Consider the following 19,413-nt stretch of genomic DNA (forward strand, 5'->3'; position numbering starts at 1 on the left):
TTTGAGAACCACTGAGTCCTCAAAGAAAGTGACGTACTGTTTAAAATGTAGTACTTTTTAAATTAAGGTAAATAAGCAGTAGAAACAAGCTTCCTGTAAAGACAGGAAATCATGCAGTATGGTTAAGGGTCACCTTTGATACAAAAGCTTCAAGATTTAAAAGCTACTAATGCTCAATCATATTAGTATTACTATAACTATGAGGACACATATTGGGGAGGGTCTGCCTCTGTGATTGGCTGTGCGGTCAGCAGGGGTGGGCGGGGAGCTTTAAAGACTCTCCGCCTGCCTTCAGTGTTGTTTCTCAGAGTAAAACGCGGCGCACAGCAGCAGCGGCTGAGCAGGAGGAGCAGATTTTAAAGTTTGATGCCACAGCGGTCCGGACAGAGCGGAAACTCATCCCTGCTGAACTCCGGAACCAGGTTGGTAAATATAAACCTGAAACTTATAAAGCCGGCTTTAAAATACGGCTTCAAAATTAAGGCAAAAATATGTGCCAAAGGCGAAACTGCCTCTTCATGTCCATTTAAAATGCAGTGCTGCAGAGTTTTAAAGTTCGGGTGTTGTTTCCATTAATCAGTGAATTTGCATCGAACTTTGGAAATTAAAACTCAGTACTGTGAGGTGATTCTTCAGATGAAGCACATAAAGAAGTTCCTTTGGGAATAAAAATAAAGGATTTAAAAAAATCAAGAGCTGCAAAGGAAAACTCAAAGTCACTATACAGATTAAGCAAAACGTAAAATGACGGAATAATTTCACACACTGGTGTTTAAATGAAATGTTACGTTATATCAGACTTATAGTCTACTGTGTTCTTAATTATCCTTTATGTATTCATGTTTTCCTAAATTTACATTAAACTACTCAATCAAAATAAAACCTGTTCCTTACATAAAGCAACTGGGTCTGTGTACACTGGAATTACGTGGACTGTGGTTAGATGTGTTTCCAGCCTCAATCCTGAGCAAGTCACCTTCAGGAAATATGGATCCCGTTGTCCTGCTCAGGTGAATATTATCCTTCCTGACCTCCCATGTGGACCAGTCAGGAAAAACAGGTTCTCTGTGATCTATATGGGACCCTTAGAAAGGGTCCCATATAGATCACCCTATATCTATATAGAAAGAGAAGTTGACTAATGTAAAACTGTCAGCTAGCATTAAAATTTTTCTTTGTAATGTTTTCCACATTTGATAAGCTTTTTCAGGACTTAGTTGCTGAACCATTACTTAGTTCATCATAAACACCAGTTTCTTATTTTGATTTAGTTTCTGTTTAATAAGATGTGCAATGTACAAACCATTCTGAAACCAGTCCCAGACATTGTGGAGCCCAGAAAATAGCTTTCTTGATTCCAGTCATTTTTTTGATGTCTCATTTCAGTAAGAAATGCAAATTGATTTGTGTGTTATGCAGGACGACCAATTAAGTTTTGTCACCCGGTGTGTGCTGTAGAACTGAATTCTTTTACCTTGCTGGTACTAGAGATAACTGTTTTTTGCAGGACAGCCCATACTGTGTCATTCTTCCACTGAGATAAAGCACTCAGATATTTGTATTGCTGTTTGTTTTGTTTGTTTCTCATTTTTTAATAAGGACTGAATTTATGAAAACTTGGTGGAGAGGTTGAGCACGTGCACAACAGAGAACCACACCAGATTTTGAAACAAGCCTAAAATGCAACTTGTTGAAACTGCAAAGTCCAGATCATATTTTGTCTGTAGCTTCTAGGATTTTCTCCTACAACCAGGAAAAAATGAAAACCTTTTTTGAACCCATATCAGCTTTGCTTTTTATGGCAACGTTTCAGTATTGCCATGCTTTCCTACTGATTCTGTTACATTTTCATCTCTTTAATCTTCACACTTTGGCTCCTTCAGCCCTTTGGCAATCTCTACTTTTATTTTTTTATTGTTGTAAAATTTTTATTTATAGAAACTGTCATTAAGAGAGCTTAAACCTCACAAATAAAGTAAATGAGTCTTGCGTTTTCTGCTCTCCTTTATTTATGTCCTGATTGGGCCATTGAGCTGTAAGGACCCTGGAACAAATCTAATATTCCACTAAGTGAAGTCTGTCTTATGGGCATCATTTCCTGGAGTCAAAAAGTTGTGCATGAAATTACCATATCTGCAAAAATACAGATTAGAGTACAGGTGAACTCACCAGCATTCATTCTGAAGCTGAGCCAGACTACACCCGATTGGTTTGGACACGTTTTCAGAAATTGCACATCACTACGTGGTGATGTGCAAAGCCGATGCTCATATATATGCTTGTATGTGGTTCTCAGAGTCTCTGCATTTGCTACTTTTGTATTTTAGAATTTATTTTAATGATGCTTTCAATGTTTGTTTTTTAATCAATTGATGATATTTAACCATTGACAATTTTTGTCAGAGTTGCTTTGGTTGTAGAAATTATTTCAAATTCATCAGGTAACCTGGAAAATGAACAAAAATGAGGAGTGCAATTGTGAGGTTTTTACGTGAGGAGTTATTTTTTTTATTACAGCTCTCAACTTTGTACAAACCTGAGGCCAGTAGAGACTGTCCATGGTTTCCAAAAAGGATATCTTTTTTTGCCTGGCTTTTAGTTGCCCTTCTTTGATAATTTAGTACCATTGAATTTTACCCTGCATTGAGTGAATTTGTACTTTTATTTCCCTTTTAGTTTCCTCAGTCCTACAACCCTACCTGCAAAACCTTGTTTATTTAATTATTTATTTCTATTAGTTTTTGTTTTTATTGTTTCTTTTTCTTGCTTATTTTTTATTATTTGTCTTACATTTTATTTCTAAATTGTCCTCTCTACATAAGACTCAAAAATTGAGTATTTTTATGCTACGGTATTATGTGGTTGTTTTGGTAAGAATAGCCTCTGTGCTTGCAGAGTCATATTAATGAAAAATTTCTCACTACATTTCCCGCCCACTCGACAGCAAAGCCTGCTCAACATAAATTTCATCATGTTCTTTCCCATTTGGTCTGCTGGGACTCTTTGCATACATCCACCAGATTGTTGTGACTTTGTTCTTTCTTTTCAGCTTCTCTTCTGACTGCACTTAAAGCTGTATAGCTCTGAGTGGAACTTTAACTGGAATAGAGCAAATATGGTATGCTTGTTGACAAGACTCAAGCTGCTTATATTTATGAACACTCTGGACCTGAATGAGAAAAGTTTACTCTAAATGATGCATCAGCTGTTATATATGAGAGGAGAAATGCTTGGTGAATGTCACTTGGTTTAAGGACAAAATGTTTGCACAACCTAATTTAGAAGCTTCATTAGAAAATAAAAACTCAAACTTGAAGTGTAATAGTTTTTATTCGTGCTAGATTATGGATCTTTAATTTTGTAATTATGGCCATTTGGAGACAAACCCACTCAAACTTGACATTTAACTCATATTTGACATTTACAAACACAATCAAAGGAACTGGAAATGGGGAAACATTTATGTCTAAAGGTTTAAGAATATTACCACCTACCAGCCTGCCAGTTTTAATTTAATAAATGAAAGGGTTAGGGTTGATGCTGATTGGCAGAAAGCTGACAGTCATCATGTAATGTTCTGTAATGAGAGGAGAGATGGAGACAAATAAGAAAAAATAGAGCTCCTGACCTCCTTCCCTGTCAGCAGACAGACCATTACAAGGAGCACATTAGAGAATCAGGTTCTCTGCCACATAGCTATCTCTCTATGTCACCGCCAGTCTCTGTTATTAGCCCTGATATCGGATATCATTCACTCTCTGCTACTCGCCAAGGTGGATGTTTTATTTCATTGTTCAGCTGTCATTTAAAAGCAGTCAAGTGAGGAGGTGAAGCCACTAATGTGTCTTTGCTGCATCACTCTGACATGTTTAATTCGAATGTCACGCTGCGCGATTCTCAAATGACTTCATGCATTTGACAGCATCACCTGTGTTTTTATCCCTAAGTTATTAGCAGTGTTACATTTAGTTTAGTACAGTTTAGACGATTTTATTAGGTACCACACAAGTAATAAACATTCTTGTTGGTGTCCTGAAGAGCCACCTCCTGCAAATCCACCAGGGAGGAAGGGGAGGACGGCTCCTGCCAATATGACTTCATGTCAGTACAGAGGGGATGTAAGAAAGTTGTTGAGGGCTTTCAACCTTGACGAGTTGGTCCAGTAAGTGGTTTTCATTTCTTGTTCAAGATCAGCCATCAAATATTTATCAACTGTTCATCTATCAGTCTTTGGTTGGTGACTCAGGGTCTGGGATTTATTGTCCCTTCTCGGCTTTGAAGGCAGAGACACCACAGCAGCCTATCAAACATATGTCTATTAACCTTTTTAGAAGTGCTAAAAAATGTGCTGATTCCAGTTGGATTACTGGAAATAAATCTGCTGAAGGAATGGGGAGGGAAGAAAACAGAAAATACATCCTTTCTTCTGCCTTAGATGGTTTTAGTTTGGTCTGACGTGAGCTGTAGAAACGCCTACTTTACCCAGAGGGAAGTCTGGTAATCAAACATACTGAACAGGCAACCTTTACTTCCACAAGGTGATGTGTTTGAGTTTAGGGCATGAATTTTCATCTGTGTTTAATGCATGGTCAGGTCTCTAACTGGTAGATTCTTTAGCCTCTTGGGAATGGAGCAGTCAGCAAAATTATTTCACACTCTGTGCTTGAGTCAGTGCTTTCACTTTTTGGTATTAATAGTTTGTAGACTGTATTTTTCAGACATTGGACCCTAATACTCTATTCTGTCACTCCTGGGTGTGGTGGGTTTTTTTTTTTGTTTTATTTTAGCCTCGCTGACTGAAAGGCATTGCTTCACTTCCTGGCTTAAGGCTGCTCTGATGTTTCAGCTCGCTTCGTTTGCTGGCTGCAGGAAAGTTTTTGACTTTTTAATGCTGACTCTGGGCTCTCTTCCACCTTGGTTTTGAGCAAGTGTTGTGTGGGCAGAGCATGTAATATATATGGCCTTCATAGCGGGCGAGTTGGTTGGCTCCGTTCTGTCTCGGTGGACTTGACAGAACGGCTGCCTGATGGAAGGAAAGTACTTCTGTCATCTCCATGTTGGCCTTCACATACACACACATACACTCTTTATTTCTTCATAGTGTCTTTTTGTGATTTCACCTCCCTGAATACTTTTTCCATCTTCTTACATTCACGTTCACCTGATTTATCCTTTCTGACCCTTCGTTCTCACCAAGTAGCTACAGAGTTCAGGTCTATCTGACTGCAGGCATGAATCATGGGTTCTTAACATTCTGCAAGCTACCGATCTTCCTGTAATGTCTCCTGCTATAGCTCTGTAACTTTTCACCATATCTTGCCACTTATTATTTCATCAGTCCTGTCTCCCTTCTCTTTCAGCTTGGTTTCACTTGGTAATATGGCTAAAACTGCATTAAATCAGACTAGATGTTTAGTGTTTTAGTTCATTTAAAAGTGCCAACTTTCTTTACGTTTGCTAAATGCAACAATAATAAGGTGAGGAATGTGTATTATTTGTTAAAATTCAGAAGTTTACATAGACTTGGATTAGATTCGGGGCTAAATAATTTGGAAAATGAAGACGACTGTCATCTTTTGTAAGCTTTGGGTTAATTCGAAACATTTGGGTTTCAGGCTGTAGCTATATGGATGTCGCAAAATCTCAAACACACGATTTCCTTGTTTGACATCAAAAGCAATCAAGAAGAAATTGTGTACCTTCACCAGTCCAGATACCTGAAGGTGCCACATTTATCTATTCAAACAATTATATGAGAGAGCAAACACCATAGGAATGCACAACTATATTATTCAGGAATGAGACTGGCTCTGCGTTCCAGAGACAGATGTGGTCTGGTTAGGTGTGTTTGTGTAAAAACACGAGAACAAAAGTAAAAAAAAACAAAAAACCTGTGAAGATACTGACAAGCTGTTAAGAGAGCAACAACGATTAAAATCTTTTGCTATTTCACTATTTGATTTGAGTTGATTGCAAGTTTTGGAGCTATGGTTCGATTTGAAATTGATTCAAAACAATTATTTATTATAATTTCTGTTAACATGCTATAGTTGTGCAAGGATCATGTGCTTTGTACAAGCATCTCTTCCAAGGCAAATGCTTTGCAATGACTCTGCCTTGCAAAATCATTCTGCTTTGCAAGACAGAAGGACAATTGGAGATAGTAAAGTGTTTTTCATATTTATTAAATTCTATATAATAATCCATGCATAAATGGAACTACTCTCTCTTTGCATCGTCCATTTTGCTTTTACAAAACAGCCAGAGTCGCAGGTTGTGCCAACAACACTCTTCAGTGTTGATGCTGTTGCTACCAAAGAAATTACATTCAAAGTTTGCTATTTTCAGTGTCAGTACGGAGTGTAAGGTGAAATAGACGACAACACAGAAACGTAAAGAAAAATTCTTTAAAAAATGTATTTTCCATGGTATGTCAACAATGTCTGCAGTTCATTCAGGCTCCAAGAGAGAAACTGAGAGCAAGAACTTCAATACATAATAGAAAGACTTAGTTTCTTACAGCAAAATGACTCAAACTTCAACCTTTATCTGTCATGTAACTTGCTTTATTTATTAAGCATGTTTTTGTTTATATGTTTCCTGCCTTTGGGACCTCTCAGAGCTGAGGTTAGGTTTCCTTCTTTGGGACTGGCCAAGCAGACCAGATGCAAAGGCACGTTTAAAATCCTACAACACTTAGTCTTTAGTTGAATATAACTTGATGCGGTCTCATACACTATGACGCCATCTGCTTTCTATTATAATTAATAAACTCTCATAGCAGGTGGGATTGATAACAGCAGATCTTATGTCTACCTATATTATAAAGCTGAAAGGGAAATCAGAACAGCTAAACTTATTTGTCACATGCAGATCAGTGGGTAAAAACTTTACAAAAATCAGATATTAGAGATCGACCACAAAACTCTGACTGGTGCATCAGGTCGGTTTTCTCAGGTGTTTGCTCTTGATCTCATCTTCTGTCCACAAATAGATTTTGCCCACTCACTGCTGACCTGCGAACATTTGTGAACCAGTCTCCACTCATCTTCATCCTGGTGTGAATATTTCATGTATGTGATTTGTGAATTAAATATAGGGCGGATATGATTGGCTTGACATTTATTCACACTGACTGGTGGGACAGAGGGATTTTTAGAGCTGATTAAAGTGGTGATCACAAAGGTGGGTTCAGTCTTCAAGGTAGAAGCCTGCAGGTGACAAATGTCTCAGAGTCTTTGAGTTTAATGCTTGCAGCATAATAGTTGAACAGACTAAAATCATGTTTGTAGTCTGTGGGTTTAGTTAGTTTAATAAATTTTTCATTTTTCCTATTATGAATATTTTTCTTGACATTTATCTGTTGGAATGGCCGGAAACCATGTGGATGCCAAACATACCTCTCAAAATACCTGAAACTAGAGGATGTGCAGAAATTTAGTCCTTTAATCACAATTTGTTTCATTTAAGTGTTCGTGGATTTATCGGTCTGGCTTTTTGGATATTTTTGTTGGTAGCCCTAAATACATCCCACCATCAGCCACTGCAACACATTTTCAAAATTAGAAATGTCAACTTAGCTCAAATTAGATAATCACCATAGGAGAGCCCCTTAAATGAATTTAAAATATATATATAAAGAAGTCACAAAAAGGTAACAGTGGTATGAGCTTTACCTGTTGTTGGAAATTATTTTATTTTAAAGACATCTGGCAATGATAATATGTTTAAATTACACGTAAATGTTCTCTGGTGACATTTATTGACTGAAAAGGGACTTGATTTAGGACTTGGTGATGCTTTTCTTTCTATAAATACTTACAGAATGATGTGAATTGAAGCATCTTTCTCTGTAGAAAAAAAAAACCCTTTGTGTTTTATGGTTACCGTTCTCAAATGTAGAAGAAATATTTAATTTTTTCTTACACATGAAGACCTTTTTAGGTTCTCGTCCTTTTTTGTGTCTTTTTTCCTCACAAGCATAAAGTATTTCTTTCATCAGAGTGCTCACTTTTGCCAAATAGATTGGTACAATATCCTGGGGAAAGGACAATTGAGACTTATTGGCATAATGGACTTTCTCTCTCTTTTTTACTGCCATCTACATGTTTTCCCCCACAAGGGATAGACTAGTTACTGCGATAAAGTTAGTTTCATAATAGCACAATCTTGTTTTGAAACTCTGTCTACAGATTAAAAGCATTTTAATGGCATCTTAGAGAAAGTAGCCTCAGCTGCAGAGGCCTCTGAAAATCATGTAAGCTTGCTTTTTTCACTAGTAATTTACACTAAAGCTCTTTACCCCTCTTATTATTTGACTATGATTTACAAATGGAGGGGAAATATTGCTTCTGAAAAGGATTAATGTGCTATTGACAGCAGATCAGGTCTTTAACTTTCAGAAATAACAAGTAGCCTATTTATGTACTATTGGATTGGTAAGTATTAAGTATTGATCTCTACAACTTTCCATCCCTGAACACTTTAGAATAGTCAAATGCACAAGTAATGTGCTGCCAATGGTCTAAAATGATAGAAAAATGGCAAACCAATTTCAAATTAATTTGCCCTCCATTCTTGAGAACTAGCTCAATATAAGATGAAATTCATCAATTGGATGGATAGAAGAATATTATAAATGACTAATGAATGCATCATTTGAGATTAGCAGTGATAGGAATAGCCGTAAACAATCAAACAAGCATATATATACTGTATATATATATATTTATATATATATATAATCGTAGCAGTCTCTCAGCAGTCTGTCTTTTGAGGAAATGTGCTATTTAGGACACAGCTGGTGATCTTATGATGGGAGTATTTCGATCACAAAACAATTTTCTTTGTGTTTAGGTAAAATGGAAAGTTGTTTTGTCCAAAAATCATCTTTATCTGAAATGCTGAGTTCTCTCCCAGTTGGTGCTGAGGGGCATTCAAGTAAATCTCTAAATATGCTGATAAAGACAAAAGATATTCATCTGGGTTCACCTGTTAAAATGATAGATTGTAGGCGCCCCGAAGATGGAATTACTCAGCTGCATTGGTGCTGCTGAAAATCTCAAGGGGCTTGTTTTTTTTTCTTCCCCTTTGCTCTTTCATCTGTACTCTGCTCCATTTGTCCACCTCAACAGGGAATGCAAACGTTTGGCCACCTCAAGCAAAATTCCAGCAGTAAAGATAAACTATTAAAGAAATGCATGTAATTTATTTTTAATGAAGAGGGTAATCTCTTTTTCAATCTTGTATGTACAACCTGATTCTTGATCTTAGATTGTTAGTGGCAATTATGAGATGAAAAATGAAAGCATAATCAAATCATCAGATTTATGGCTGCTCAAAGGAATCATTATGGAAGCGAAAAGATAAAGCAGTTTGAGAAGCTTGAAAATTAAGACCCGAATAGTTTTTCTTTTTTTAGTTTTTCAAAGCTTGACAGCAGAGCTTCTCAGGTGAAAAGACTAAAGGCAGCGCTCTCACTCCTCCTCACCAGCGTTACGTAGGGGCACCTGTGGGCATCCTGACAATCTGCATCACGTCTTGGTGTGGCAGCTGCAGTGTGACTGAAAGTCTCTGCAACATTTGCTAGAAAAGCTCCAGGGATACTCATGGTCTCACTGCTCTCTGGTTGACCATTTTGAAGAATAATGAAACCATCAGCTTTGGGAAAGATCCGTTTCAGTCCAAAATCTGGATTGTGTAGTCTTCATATTTCATGAATTCAGTTAATTAAAATATACTTAAGAGAAATTAATCAATCAATCAAATCTTATTTGTATAGCACATTTCAGCAGCAAGGCATTTTGAAGTGCTTTACATCATAACAAACACAAAAACACAGTCATGCAACATAGAATCAACAATCAAAACATTACATTAAGCCAAATGCCATCATTAAATTTGTAGTTGATTACGTTTCAAATACAACTCTAAAGAGGTGGGGTTTTAGATTTAAAGGCATTCAGTGTTTCAGCTGAATGTTAAGAATTAGATTGTCAGATTTATAGCTGCTTGAAGCTGTTAGTTTTAGTCTGTCACAAGATTTATACCATCTTGTATTTTTACACATTACCCCACACTTAGTAAGAACTGCGACTTCCTTTTAGAAAAGCTTCTTACATATATCCTCTATGACTTAACTTAACTAAAAATAGCTTGGCTTTGCCACAGCCCAAGATTTTATTTACTCAACTAAAGCAAATAGCCACCAAAGAAAAATGTTAGGTGTAGAAAAGTAGCAGTTGTTATGTAAAACAGACACATACTGCATGGCTGGTAACTTGCTGGACTTTTTTTGTTTTCAGAGGTTGGTAGTGTACACTGCTTTCTTCCTGCAGCGCTGCTACTCATTTGCATGCATGCTCACTGAATGTCTCATACACAAACACACTTTTTTGTTCAGTGTTGCATGCATAGTCGGGGCCGACTGGCTGGCTGTATGTGAAAAATGCAGGACATTTAACTGCCAGACTTTATTACCCCTACAGTAGCTGTCGACTGTCTGACGTCCTAATTATGACCAGGACCATCTGAGGAATGGGTTGGTGGTGAGCCAGGATGCATGCGAAGTGGAACAAGGAATGATCTAAGAGTCTGTCTTCACAGCTGTAAGACACACCTGGCATGGTGTAGAATAGAATAAATACTTTATTGTCCCAATAGGAGAAATTTACTCACTGACTGAACACATGACACACAGGCCATTTTCATCGACTTATAAGCAAACAGAGTAATCAAGTAAGACACACTTAGCTGCACACAATATAAAACCAGAATCAGCAACAATAGAGTCATGCTGTTTTAATATAGGTTCTTAAATCTCTCTAAATTCTCCTGTAATTACTGTTTTAAAAAAAGAATTGTGATTAATGTATGAAAAAAATAAATAAATAAATAAATTTGTTGTTTTGCACAGCTCAAGGTGACCTGGTCCTTGTTGTCCTCATTAGATTTGGGAAAACAGCAGGGACCAACTCCCTGAGGTGGCAAATGAATCACATGTATCCAGAAGAGAGAAAAACACATCTAACATCAATAAGCCTTATGACATGTTGCCATACGTTTCCATTAGGGTTTCCCCTCTTTCTCTGTGCAGTTCTTGTTCTGCCATGTCCTCTGAATGCTCCATATTTGTCTTGTGAGCTCGATTACTTTTGTGTGGATGTGATGGGGATACCCGGCTGAGCTTGTGGATCACATGGAGCTCCCCTCAGCCTTTTCTCCAAGTCCACTTTATCTTTATAAACAACAAATTGGAAAGGGTTAATTCAATTCCCTGCTGGCTGAAGCTGAGACGAACATTTACCATTTCTGTCTCTTCCTCTCTCCACTTGTTCGCTGATGTTCTTTTCCTCCCTGCCTCTTTGTTGCTAAAGTATAATTACTTTTAGAAAGTGGCTTTACTCAGCCTATACATAACAACAGATCATGACTATCTGCTCAGAGCAACATGGAGACTGGCTTGGCTGGCTCTTTGCATGCTTAAAGTATCATTTCACTAATGTCCAATAACAAGATACTGCTGGGCTCACATGTCAGATCTGTTTGATTCTTAGTAAAGTATTTTTGTTTCTGGATTTAAGTGAAAAGGCCACATTCACATTCAAGTCAAACACCTCCACCTTGCTTATTGTGTCGTGATAGGTCTCCACTTTTTCTTCTTGCACTTGGTGTTCCTTCAAGGTAACAAATATTTATCTTACCTTTGAGGAATAAAGTAAAATGCATCAACGATTAATTTCACTAGAAGCAATTCACAATAATTGCCACCAAAATCGTGCATTAGACAAACAGGTTTATGTGTAAATCCAATCCATTTAATTTTTATATAATGGATTTAATCATTCAGATTCAGGTCATATAACTTTCCAGTTCAATCGTAGTAATACCTTATAGTTATTTATATATCAGGAAAGGTATCTATCTTAGCTGATTGAATAAAGGTTTTGACTTTGTAGTAATCACTCAACCTGAGCAAGTATGGTCACAGTGGAGGGGAAGAACTGTAATTTAACAGGAAGAAACCAACACCAGAATCAGGCAAGAAAAACACACAGGCACCGGTCCAGAAGTATTTTATGGGAAGTACAGAGCGTAATTAGTAGCAATAGTTGCACTACTGGCTTTATCCAGGGGAAAAGAAAAACTTTGCAAAACACAGAAGCACTGAGCCAGGAATACTTTCTGTGGAATTGGACAACAGGTTAACCAGGAGTACTTTCTATGAGAGCCAAAAAAACAGGAGTAATTGTTAAAGACATCTTACCTTGTAGGAACAAAACAATTTTGTCCATGAAGGACATGAGCTGTTGGATCAGGCTGAGTCCCCGTGCTCAGCCTGATCCTGTATTTGCCTGCTGGCGTGGGTGTGTATGCATGTGTGAAATAGATGTCAATTTGAGGACCTTTCAATGAAGACTGACAAGTGTCTGCTTCACTGCTCTTCATTACAAGGGTCTCATTGGTGCTCTGAGGAAGTGTCATGGAGGAGAGATGCAATGGGTGCAAACTAATGCACAATAAGGTGGATGTGCGTGCGTGTGTGTGTGCGTGGCTGCATGGGTGTTAGGACTGACAGAGTGAGATGGTATAGGTATGGCTTAACGAGGAGGAAAATAAGCTGAGCAATCTATGTTTCCCCTCCTTCCACTACCCAATTTCATATGCCGACACACATATCATAACTACTGGGTCACTAACTGTGTGTGGGCTTGTTGCAAGGCAGAAAAAATGCAATTGTGAAATTGCATTTTTCGTGTTATAAAAATAGGTTTCTACTCTCAAAGCTATGAATAAGTAAATCGCTCTCTCTCTCTAGATAGATGGGTTTGATTTGATATATAGAAACTTCCCCGTCGCTTTTCAACACATGATCAAAGTGGCCACATGGCTGACATTGCTTCTTTCTTTCCCTAAACAGACTGAACGCTGTAACATCAGTATCTTGGGGAACAAAAACACCTTAGCATTTTTTTCCTAATATTTCCTTTTCTTTCAATGTTTTTGCTAAGTATATTGCAATTGCAAAGAACTTCTTAAATGTAATATTTGGTAAGATTATGACTTCAATTGTCAGGCTTTCACTTACTGGATTTTGATAATATATTGGAGAGATTGTAAATGGGGTGTTACTCCAAATGGATATTTTCAATGCAATTTTCAGTAGTATTGCAATTTTGTGCAGCACAAATGTACATTTTTTACCAACCGTCCACAAATTCAAGAGGTTGTGAAGTGAATCAGAAATTGAATTTTGTACCAGTATATGTTTTTTTTGTAGTGATGCATATTTGACACTAGGACTGCAGGGCTATTTGTTTTAAGTTTCAACTTTGGCAGGTGGAAAAATGACAAAAATCAGCACATTTCTGACTGTCACTATGCAGAAATATTGCCTCTAAATCTGAAAATTGAGTTCAAGGTTTATTCTTTCAATAACTGAGTCTTCTGCATGCACAGCTGCAGGTATTTTCCCATAGTTTAATTCTTTGTCATTTCTATTATAAAGAATTTATCTCGCAGGGCTAAAAGTCAGCGTAAATCTGGAACTGGCTGCACAAACGCAGCAGATCTATTTTTTGCTCAAATGCAAAGGTGCACATTCATTCACACGGTGAGTGTCTGCTCCCAGGTGTGTCATCCTGCTGCCAGCCAGCCTGGTGCAGAGCGGACCCTGGAGACTCCAGCTGATGAAGTAGCAGACAGGAAACCTTTGAACTGAACACGACACAGAGGCAGGGAGTTTGTGGAGAGGGCATTTTGCCATGGTCACACAGAGGAGAGTCAGTCCAGACTGTGCCAGTGAACTTTTCCTCTTTCCTCTGAACTGCTGCCCATTCTCCACAGGAGCTTCTCCTCATGCATCTTTAGCTCGTCTGCCAATCTTTTAACATCCATCCTCCTCCACTTTCCTTCTGCAGGTTCTTTGTACGTCATAAAATGCATTTTGCATAACCCCCCCCCCCCTCACACACACACACACACACACACACACACACACACACACACACACACACACACACACACACACACACAGAGCGCTACCTGTGTTGCATTACATTTGTCTGAACAAATGGCTCTGTCATTCTGTTCGGACCGGTGAGCAGGTGTAAATGGTTTGCGTATCACATTCCTTCAATGATTCGAAACCTGGTCCGCTGCAGGTGATGTGATTATACATTATTTATAACCCTCCACAACACTTTGTCTTTCCATCCATAATGTTGCCAAATTTACAAAAAGAGGGTCAGTTAAGGACCCAGTGCTCCTTTTTAACAATGCAATGACAAATGAGAGTGAGGTAATGCAGCTTTGTTTATAACCATGCTTTCATTACCGCTAATGTGGCCGTAATGACTCCATAATCAGCTTCCTAATTGAGTGTCATTATGGGGAGTGCTGATGCTGTGCTCTCCATGCAGATGGTTAATGTCACTGTTACTTAAATAGCAAAGAATCACCATAACCCCACAGTATGATGAAATAATGGAGGAAAGACTTCATCTTCTGCTTATGGATCTCATTAAATCCAATCAGACAGATGTATGAAGCTGATTTAATTGTGAATTTTCATTGGGCTAACTGTACATTTTAAAAACTGCTGGGCCGAACACAACTCGGGGTGGGGGATCAAGCCTTGGGTTCACAAAGAATACTAGGATTATTTTTCAATTCAAAAAGGAGTTAAAGTGACTAATATTTCAACATTAAGGTCTCCACAGAGTGAGTTGAAGAGATATCCCATTATCTGTAATAAAAAGGAGTAATTCTGATCTTTAAAATCTGTAGTATTGATAAGCTAGAGTAAAATACTGTATATCAATGCTTGTAAACAAAATCACTCTCACAAACTATCAAAAGATTTTTAATAGGTTCTGAGGAGATGGCAGGTGCCTGCATATTTCTCGGATTATGACTTTTTCAGTATCAGTCAATACTAATTAATTTAATCTAGATTACTCCAGAATCCGCCTGGTCCTGGTTCGTTTTCTGTCTTCTGAATTGTAGCCCCAGGGCAGGAGACTTCACAAGGAGGTGATCGACCAATCAGAACCAGGTTTTAATGCAAGAGATGCATCACGATAGACAGGGAAATAATACTCTTCTAAATAAGTCTCCTGATTTAAGAGCTTTTTATTTTCAATGTTTCAAATATGTTTTCGTCCTACAAAAGCTGTTTGGCATTGGCTTGGAAATTTGGAGAGTTTTACATGGAGATTTAGGCCACAAATCAAACCCTACTGCATTTTCCTTACAAATTTGTCAAAATTTAAATGGGAATGAGCATATTTTCCATCATTACAAGCCAAGTACATTGAGAGAAAGCCCTACTGCAAGAAAGAAATAATGTATAATTTTTCTTACTCTTGGGCTAAGCTGTGAAGCTTTTTGTTGGCTTCTCCTGAGATACATTTGTAAAGTTAGATTCTTATAAATCTTGCTATGTAAACTATGGCTTTGCCTGAAGGATGGAGTCCTCAGACAGCAAAACTTTTCAGTTTAATCAGATTTACTGTAACTATGGCACAAGTAAGGCCAAGACGACTGAATACTAAAATGTAATCTTTTAAAGGTTCTTCAAAAAGCATTTCAATAATAGTCAGGCCATAAATACACATTATTTTCCTTTAATAAATTTGTTTGGTTCTCCTTTAAAATGTAGGACGCGTCACCAAATATGATTTTGAAATTATTTGTAAAGGTAATTTTTTCACATCACTGTATTTTCTCTGTGCTAAATAAAGACAAGGACTGAGTTTAAATAGTCCTGATTTTCTTGAATGTCCAGTGTTTAGACTGTTTTATCTTCTCTAATTCAGACCTATAGGTAGCATGTTTTGACCCAATGCTTGGTCAAAACTACACAACCTCTTTCAAATTGGTGTTAACCAACATTTGGCGTTAAGAGTAGTGTTTTTTTGTGTGTAATTGTAATGTTTTATTTGTGCGGTTTTGCACAGATTGTAACCAGGAGCTTCTATTGTTTTTAGGTGTAGAAACCTGGCTCAGCTTCACCTGGAACATCTGATAAGTCCGATAACGCTCTGCTGAGAACTGCTGAGGACACCTGGAACAAGCATTTAAGTGGATTCTGTTTCTCCAAATATTTTGTGCTTTTTGTTGCTTCTCAACTTAAAAAGAAAGGCTTTTTTTTTTCTGAGGAAACCATCCAGAGGGGAAGACGGCAAAAGAAACGTATTCAATATATGACTGTACTGACCCACTTTTCATGCTCCAGCTAGCTGGGTGAAGAGGAAACTTTGCATTTAGCAGGCGGCATCAGAGAAGGTTATGGGCCGTTTAACATGCAGGGCCATTAATCAAGCGACCTCCAGTTCTAATTAGCTGCCACACACGTACACAAACAGTTGCATCTGGCTGCTGAGGTAGTCTGTTTGTAACAGGACGCAGACAAGCTCTGAAACCGCCAAACCAAGTCAGGTGTTAGATGTCCTCCTGCATTGTATCGTCTCTCTCGGACAACACTGACCTTGGCGGAGAATAGAGATGTTTGTTTGTGTTTGTTTGCATTAGCGGAAGATGGTGTCACGCCCTGTGCGCTATGATTGAGAGTGTCAAAGACACCTGATAAGCAGGGAGGAAGAATTACTGCCAGAGGCACGGATGCTCAAATAAGAAGGTGGCTGATCATCATCAGACTTTTAGAGTTGCATCCTTAAATAAGTGACACACAAACATAGCTTGTGCTAATTGTGAAGTGCACACGTGCGTCTGTCTGACGCGTTGTCAGAGCAAATTAAAGCCAGACCTTTTGTAGGTCATGTCACTTTGACTTACTTAGCTTTGACAGCATCAAGTGGCCACCAGAAAAAAATGTGTGACACAGCAAAAATACCAACATCTTAGACGAATACATCACATCAGTCTGCCTGTCTGTCAAATATAAAAGTTGCATGCTGACTTCTTCATCACCTCTCATGAACGCCTTCCCCTTCTTCTCCACACTTCAACCCAACACACCCACCATCCAGTCGGTGTGTAAGCCCTGTCTCCGGGCCCCGTGGAGAATGAACGATGTACCCACCCTGGACTACGAGTCGCTGATGTCCCCGGCCAGCTCCTCGCTGCCCAGCAGTCCAGGCAATGGCGGCAGCAGCCCTCCCCTCGCCTTGGTTGCGGTGGACACAGAGCAGCGTACCGCCTTGGCCTTCGTAGGCCTCCTCCTGCTTTTCTTGGTCTTCCTGCTCGTCAGATGCTTCAGGATCCTGCTGGACCCATACAGTCGCATGCCTGCATCATCCTGGACTGACCACAAGGAGGGCCTAGAGAGGGGTCAGTTTGATTATGCACTGGTGTAGGCTACAGATTACACGTTTGTTTGCACACAGATTATTACTATTTTTTTTTAGTTTTCCTCAGAAAGTGATGATACATGCTGTATTGTTGTAAATGCACTAGCAGATGGGTAGACTTTTTGCTGGTATAAATTAATGCTGCAGGACTATTTATTTACATCAAGTGTTGTTCAACACAGGATTCACCTTGACAGGCAAACCCCCCCAGTGCTGTGAAAAAGTATGTACCCACTTGCAGATTTATCCTGTTTTTGCTTTTTGTTTTCTTGTCACATTTTAAAATCAGTTTCATAATTTAAAACATTTAATATCAAACCTAGATAACTTGAAAAAACTTACAAAAGATTTAATTTGTTTAGAGAAAAAAACCTCTTAAATCTAAATAGCTTTGGCAGCAATATGTCTAGGTGAGCATTTGCAATAACAGATGATGTATCTTTCTTTGTTGCAGAATTATTTTCATTCAGCCATACTGTACAGTTTTTAAGCATGGATAGTTTGTAGTGTAAAATACCCAAGCATTAGGAAAAGCCTTGTAGCCTTTTTCAAATTGATCAACTTGAAAACCTCTCTGATCTGATCTTGAATGTCTTTAGATTAGGGCCTGATGTGACGTTTTTAGAGATATTTTATCCTACTTCATGTTGAATTATTTGGTGATTTATTGATTCAACAGGTCTGAGAGGAATCACGATTCTGAGGTGACTGAAAATGAGTTCACCTTTAAAAAAATTAAATAAAAAATTAAAACATTATTTTATTGTGACAGTGAAGAAGCAAAAACAAAAACAAATCTGTAAGGGTTTTTCCCCCACAGTACTGTAGAAACTGGACCTTTAAAAGACAGACAACAACTGCCTTAACCTGACCTACTGTAACAGTCTTTCACCATCCAACCACAGCATCACTATTTTTATCTAAGCTCAGAGATTCTTGGTTGTAAACAATATTACTTTACTTCACAAACTCATGCTGCTTTTTTAATTCACTCTGTGCTTAATGCAGACAGTTAAAAGAACTCAGGTGTTGGATGGACTCAGAAAAAAGTTATTCTTAAGCAGATGCCCCTTTAACTAGATCCGGTAGAGTGTCTAAGTTTTCACTTCTAATCCAGGAGCTCATTTTACTCGCTGATTCTGAATTTTTGAACATTGTTGTGGCTTCACATGTTTTCAAAAATCCATGCAAATAGTTTCCATAAAACCCTGACAGTCTATGCTTAATGTGTTGTGTCCACACTGAGAAGCCATATTAAAAACAACACACAAAAAACTAGTTTGTTACTGCATGCAGAGGGTTATGTTGAAGGGTTATGTTCCTGTTTTTGGCAATGAAGCAAAATGCATCATTTAGGACAAAAATTATTTTTCTAATCTCGACTCAAGTTTTGGAGTCTCCTTTTTTCTATCTTTTTGTCTCTTCCTCCTAACCTAACATACCAACTTTTAGACAGAAACTTTCAAGGCCATCATGCAGCCTTGTTTTAACAGGAGGCAAAACAAACAGCTTTGCTTTTTGTGAGTGTGTTTTCTGACAGCTGGCTTTCTTTTTTAGTGCTGGGTTAAATCGGTGAGATAAGAACTATTTCTTGCAGAATTCATATGTGCTTATCTGAGGTAGTAAGTTCACAATCCGTGTGGGAAATTAAATAAAAATAAATTCTACTTAATACATTCAAGTTCTTTGTGCTGCTTTTTCTTTTGTTCCTATTTCGCAGTGGTGCTCCCATACTTTTAATGCATAGTGTATTTAATAAATATAAATTTAAAAGAAAAAGCAAAATTTTTACTTAAATGATTTACAGCATATAACAAATGTAGATTGTCTTTTCAAATGTTTCACACTATCTTCCAACTATTAAATGTGTTGCAATGGGATTTTATGTGACAAACCCACAAAAAACCTCCAAGAGTAGATTAGCTTTGTATTCAGACCCTCAGAGTCAAATTCTGTTTGCCTGTCTGTGCTTACAGCTGCAAGATTTTATGATGCTTCTTATCTTTTGTGTATGTGGATGACATCTATCCATCCATTTTCTGTACACCCTCGTCCCTAGCCGACATACCCAGAGAGAACCCGCTTATGCACAGGGAGAACA

General features: G+C 38.0%; 1 protein-coding gene across 1 annotated transcript; it reads left to right on the forward strand.

Annotated features, from left to right (window-relative positions):
- The first annotated feature begins 323 nt into the window (after positions 1–323).
- LOC106699673 (cortexin-1) lies at positions 324–18,964 on the forward strand. The gene is made up of 2 exons (XM_023339285.1): positions 324–422; positions 15,990–18,964. The coding sequence occupies exon 2, from the start codon at positions 16,914–16,916 to the stop codon at positions 17,316–17,318; it is 405 nt and encodes a 134-aa protein (XP_023195053.1). The 5' UTR covers positions 324–422; positions 15,990–16,913; the 3' UTR covers positions 17,319–18,964.
- Positions 18,965–19,413: the final 449 nt, after the last annotated feature.

The sequence above is a fragment of the Xiphophorus maculatus genome, chromosome 9 (assembly GCF_002775205.1).
Source record: "Xiphophorus maculatus strain JP 163 A chromosome 9, X_maculatus-5.0-male, whole genome shotgun sequence".
NCBI lineage: Eukaryota > Metazoa > Chordata > Actinopteri > Cyprinodontiformes > Poeciliidae > Xiphophorus > Xiphophorus maculatus.

Coding starts and splice junctions, on each gene's coding strand:
- LOC106699673 (XM_023339285.1), top strand. CDS start 16,914: ATGCTGACTTCTTCATCACCTCTCATGAACGCCTTCCCCTTCTTCTCC.